Source organism: Vigna angularis, chromosome 9, assembly GCF_016808095.1.
Source record: "Vigna angularis cultivar LongXiaoDou No.4 chromosome 9, ASM1680809v1, whole genome shotgun sequence".
Classification (NCBI taxonomy): domain Eukaryota; kingdom Viridiplantae; phylum Streptophyta; class Magnoliopsida; order Fabales; family Fabaceae; genus Vigna; species Vigna angularis.
In genome coordinates, this window is record NC_068978.1 from 21,491,337 (window position 1) to 21,496,572 (window position 5,236).

The 5,236-nt window shown below is 42.2% G+C and overlaps 1 protein-coding gene and 1 long non-coding RNA gene across 2 annotated transcripts; one reads left to right on the plus strand and one right to left on the minus strand.

Annotated features, from left to right (window-relative positions):
• The first annotated feature begins 2,588 nt into the window (after positions 1–2,588).
• Positions 2,589–2,973, plus strand: LOC128193987 (uncharacterized). The gene is made up of 3 exons (XR_008245194.1): positions 2,589–2,663; positions 2,766–2,814; positions 2,898–2,973. It is a non-coding gene; the product is annotated as an uncharacterized LOC128193987 (long non-coding RNA).
• A 1,027-nt stretch (positions 2,974–4,000) lies between these two features.
• LOC128193927 (uncharacterized mitochondrial protein AtMg00860-like) lies at positions 4,001–4,752 on the minus strand. Its single transcript, XM_052868122.1, has 2 exons — positions 4,200–4,752; positions 4,001–4,074 (listed from the first exon to the last, which is right to left on the minus strand). Exons 1-2 carry the CDS (start codon positions 4,750–4,752, stop codon positions 4,001–4,003), a joined length of 627 nt encoding a protein of 208 aa, XP_052724082.1.
• Between the last annotated feature and the right edge of the window lie 484 nt (positions 4,753–5,236).

A 5,236-nucleotide genomic window follows, 5' to 3' on the forward strand; every position in this document is an offset into this window, starting at 1 on the left:
TCGGTATTGAAATATTTGGCTTTGTCTGTGCCGATCGCGCTCAAGATCTTTTGGAGATCTTCGTCAGCTGATTTCTTTTCCTTGATTCGGTCAAATACATCACTAGATATCCTAAGAGTACAACACCTTATACTTCTTGGTTCTAACACGAACTGCACCCTTAAGTCTCACTAGTGCAGAATTGGCTTTTAACGTCATCCAATAGACGTCCGTCCACCAAATCCCCAACGTATATAATTGACCGGTGGCATATTCGTGAATAAGTGGAAACCTAGACGTCCGTCCTTGCTCTCGATGGACGTTTATCAAGTGAGGAACGTCCTTCCAACACAGACGGACGTTTATAGTGAACCCATGGCAGCCCTTTGGACGTCCGTCCTTGGTCGAGACGGACGTTCGTAACTTTATTAACGTCCGCCCCCTAGAACGGACGTTTAATAGCTGGCCATGTCAGGCCTTTGAACGTCCGTCCTTGGTCGAGATGGACGTTCATAATGTTATGAATGTCCGCCGCCCAGGACAGACGTTTAATAGGCTGGAGAAGTGAACGTTCAAAAATACCCTGCCAGCCTTAAACATCTGTCCTTGGTCGAGACGGACGTTCATAATGGGCTGAATAAGGTGAACTCATGTAAGCCCTGTGAACGTCCGTCCTTGGCCGAGGACAGACGTTCATTGAGTTATGAACGTCCGTCCCCCTAGGACGGACGTTTAATAGTCACTGGAGAAAGTGAACCCATATGTTCATAACGTTAAGTACCCTGCCAGCCTTAAACGTTCGTCCTTGGTCGAGACGAACGTTCACAACATTATAAACGTCCGTCTCGACCTGGGACGGACGTTCAAAGGGCTGAACAAGGCAACCCATGTCAGCCCTTTGAACGTCCTGTTCATCCCACTAAACGTCCGTCCTTGGGCGAGACGGACGTTTTTAACATTATAAACGTCCATCCCCTAACACGGACATTCAAAGGGCTGACATGGGTTCCCTTGTTCAGACCTTTGAACGTCCGTCCCAGGTCGAGACGGACGTTCATAAGATTATAAACGTCCGTCTCGACCTGGGACGGACGTTCACAGGGCTAAACAAGGGAACCCATGTCAGCCCTTTGAACGTCCGTCCCCGTATGTCGGACGTTTAATGTGCTGACAGGGTGGTTGGACATTTAATTGTCTTCAGACCCTTAAACGTCCAACATGGGGGGCCGGACGTTTATAATATTATAGACGTCCAAGCCCCCCACGGACGGACGTTTAAAGGCTGGCATGGGGAGTTGAAACGTTCAGGTGTTAGTGTAATAGACGTTCGTCCCTCTTAAGTGGACGTTTATAATATTATAGACGTCCGGGACGACCCAGGACGGACGTTTAAACCCACCCGCGAATATCATTTTTAAATCCTCATAAACGTCATATTAGTGACGAACCGGACGTCTATAATATTATAGACGTCCGGGCCCCAGCGTAACGGACGTCTCAGAGTACAAAAAGCGCTCCCCGCAAACCCGTGACCATTGGACTTTTTGAAACGCGAAAACTGTTCATCGTCTTCCTCCCGCAACGTTGTTGCGCGGTTCATTTTGCAGGTACGTTTTCTGTTTTTTGGACCGTTTAAATTGTTTTTCAATCCGATTAAATTGCTCTGTGATGAAATGCCTTTGATTTGAAACGATTAAAAATCGTTTTCGGTCCGTTTTTTTGTAGTCTCTTGCGTGTTCTTGGGCGGCTTCTTTGACTGTTTTTGGACTGCGTTTTAGGCATTTCACTCCTCCATTTCGCTTCTTCTCATTTCGAATCCACTTTTCAGGTTAGCATATTGGTTGAAAAATTTTTGTATGCATGTAATTGGGTTTTGTGAATGCATGTTTTTTACTATAAAATGTGACTGTGTTATTGGCTTTTGAATATATGTGTATTAGTTGTGTTATTATATGTACCAAAGAATTGAGTGACACTTAGTTCCCGTTTGAAATTTAAGACAAACGATTAATCTTTTAATCGTTTGTGTTAAATTTTGAATTGTCCGATTGGACAGTTTGAAAAAATTAATTTTCATAATTTGCAATACCATGTGAATTGGAGTTTAAGGATAAGATTGATAAAATTTCGGTTCAGTACTTGTGTTGTTCTCCGGATGCATATTTGATTGTGGTCATTGTTGACTACTCTCATTTCGTGTATTTCGGAGACCAATGCGAAATGCTGCCGAAATCTTATCAATTTTATTATGTAGACTTCAATATGCACGTGGCTAAGCAAATTATGAAAATTTATTTACATTAGTTTCTAACAACTTAACTTTGTTATTTTAGGTGCATGGACACAATCCTTGTAGACCAAGGTCAGTCTTCCATGTATGGATTTGTTGAACCTCAGACCATTCAATCGTCTGGTAACACACTTCAAAACAGACAAGATTATTTGCAAACATGGATGGATGAGTCAAAAAGAGACGTATACCTTGTGCCATACATTGAGGGGTAGGTGTTGTTAAATGTGGTCAGTTTATTATTATAGTTTCCTTAATTAATTGAATAACTATTTGTCCTTCGTGATAGGTCGCACTGACAGCTGATGGTCATCATTCCCAAACAATGTAAAATTATATGGTTTTGTTCGTTGCACAGGAGGATGAAAAATGACTTGAGAACCATGCTTCAAGGGTAAGTGTTTCTCCAAAAATGACTTTGAATTTCATGTTCACCTTCAACTTTTATAATAAATATAGTCATATTAATTATACTTTGTGTTTTCAATCTGTACAGAGTTATTGGTAAATCTCGTGGTCAACTGGTTCAAATTTTGTATCCAAAGGTTATAAGTCATTTATAGTTTCTAATTCATTTTCTATGTTATTGAATGATCTAAATTCTTAACTATTTAGTTTGTGATTTTAGTGTAACCAGCAGCTAGATTCATGGGAATGTGGCTTCTATGTGATGTGTTGGATTAAGACCATCATTCGAGCTGTCATTACAGATGACTGGAATGAGGTAATGATGTATAACTTCAATACATTACAAATCAAATTCATCTTCAACATATATGAAACCATAATGAATCTTTCTTGAATTTTGCAGCGCTTCAAGAGTACATCGCCTATTCCAGTAGACACAATTAAACAGATAAGGCAGGAGTGGACCGCTTATGTTCTCCAAAGATTGAGTTAGGAATAGTTTTATTTGTTGTTGAACATTGTTTAGTTTTAGTTTAAGTTTTATGTTGATAGTTTTGGTAGTGGATTGAACTCCACATTATGTAGAACATATGAAACGCATATTTATATTATTGCAAAATTGTTCTGGGACATTTTTCTGCTTTTCAGGTGTGGTTTTATTAAAAAAATAAATAAATTTTTAAAAAACAAACGCCCTGTAGACGTCCGTTAGTGTACAGTCGGACGTATATAGACGTCCGACTGCGCACTAACGGACGTCCAACTCCCCCAGATCCTACCACAACAATTCAGCCAAGTAGACGTCCGTGCGGGCACCACGGACGTTTATATAAACGTCCGTCCTAGTACCACGGACGTGTCAAAAAACGTTTGTCCCCATAGGACGGACATTTATATAAACGTCCGTCCTGACACCACGGACGTTTATATAAACGTCCGTCCTTTAACCACGGACGTTCATATAAACGTCCGTCCTTGCACCACGGACGTTTATGTAAACGTTCGTCCTGGCACAACGGACGTTTAGATAAACGTCCGTCCTGGCGCACGGACGTCTACATAGACGTCACCCGCATAGACTTCCGACCGCCCCTGGACGTTAAAGGGCTAACAGAACGGACGTCTATTGCCCGTTCTGCACTAGTGTCTCTAAAACTCTCAACCAAACTTAATTCTCTGACCATCATTGACGAGACATGAACTACCTTTCTGCTCAAAGCATCCGCAACTATCTTCGCCGTTCCCGAATGGTAAAGCAGTTCAAAATCATAATCCTTCAGAAACTCAAGCCACCTCCTTTGCCTCATATTCAATTCTTTCTGATCAAAGAGGTATTTCAGACTCTTGTGATCGCTGAATACTTGAAACGTAGCCCCGTACAGGTAATGCCTCCATATCTTCAATGCAAAGACCACAGCTGCCAACTCTAGATCATGAGTAGGGTAGTTCTTTTCATGTACCTTTAACTATCGTGTAGCGTATGCGACCGCTCTCCTCTCTTGCATAAGCACACAACCCAAACCTTGGTGAGAAGCATCACAGTAGACTTCGAATGGTTTGGTCGTGTCAGGAATAATCAAGACTGGAGTGCTCGTTAACTTCTGCTTTAGTTCTTGGAAGCTGGATTCACACCGATTGGTCCAAGCGAACGGGTGATCCTTTCTGGTCAACTGCGTCAACGGCGCTACTATCTTAGAGAATCCTTCAATGAATCGCCTATAGTAGCCTGCCAGCCCCACAAAACTTCTAACCTCAGTGACCGAACTAGGACTCTCCCATTCCAAGACCGCTCGTACTTTAGCCGGATCCACTAAGATACCTCCAGCTGAAACTACATGCCCCAAAAAGTGCACTTCATTCATCCAAAACTCACACTTGGATAACTTGGCATACAACTCCTTTTCCCTTAATACACCAAGCACCATCCTCAAGTGTTCTTCATGTTCTTCACGACTCTTGGAGTAGATGAAGATGTCATCAATAAAAACGACCACGAACTTGTCCAGGAACGGCCTAAAAATGCGATTTATGTAGTCCATGAATATGGCAGGAGCATTAGTAACACCAAACGGCATTACTACGTACTCGTAGTGACCATATTGAGACCTAAATGCAGTCTTCTAGACGTCCCCTTCCTTAACCCGAATCTGATGATACCCTGATCTTAAATCAATCTTTGAAAATATAACAGCCCCATGCAATTGATCCAACAGATCATCAATGTTAGGCAAGGGGTACTTGTTCTTGATAGTCAGCTTGTTTAACTGGCTATAGTCAATACAGAGCCGAGAGTTGCCATCCTTCTTCTTAACTAAGAGCATTAGCACTCCCCAAGGTGATGCGCTCGGCCTAATGAATTGCTTATCCATTAAATCTTCAATTTGACCCTTGAGCTCGGTCAACACTGTTGGAGACATTCTGTATGGTGCAATGGAGACTGGACCGGCCCCTGACACTAGATCAATAGAGAATTCCACTTCTCTTTGAGGGGGTAATCCTGGGACTTCATCAGGAAACACGTCCATGAATTCACTGATGACTGAACAGTCTATTATTTCG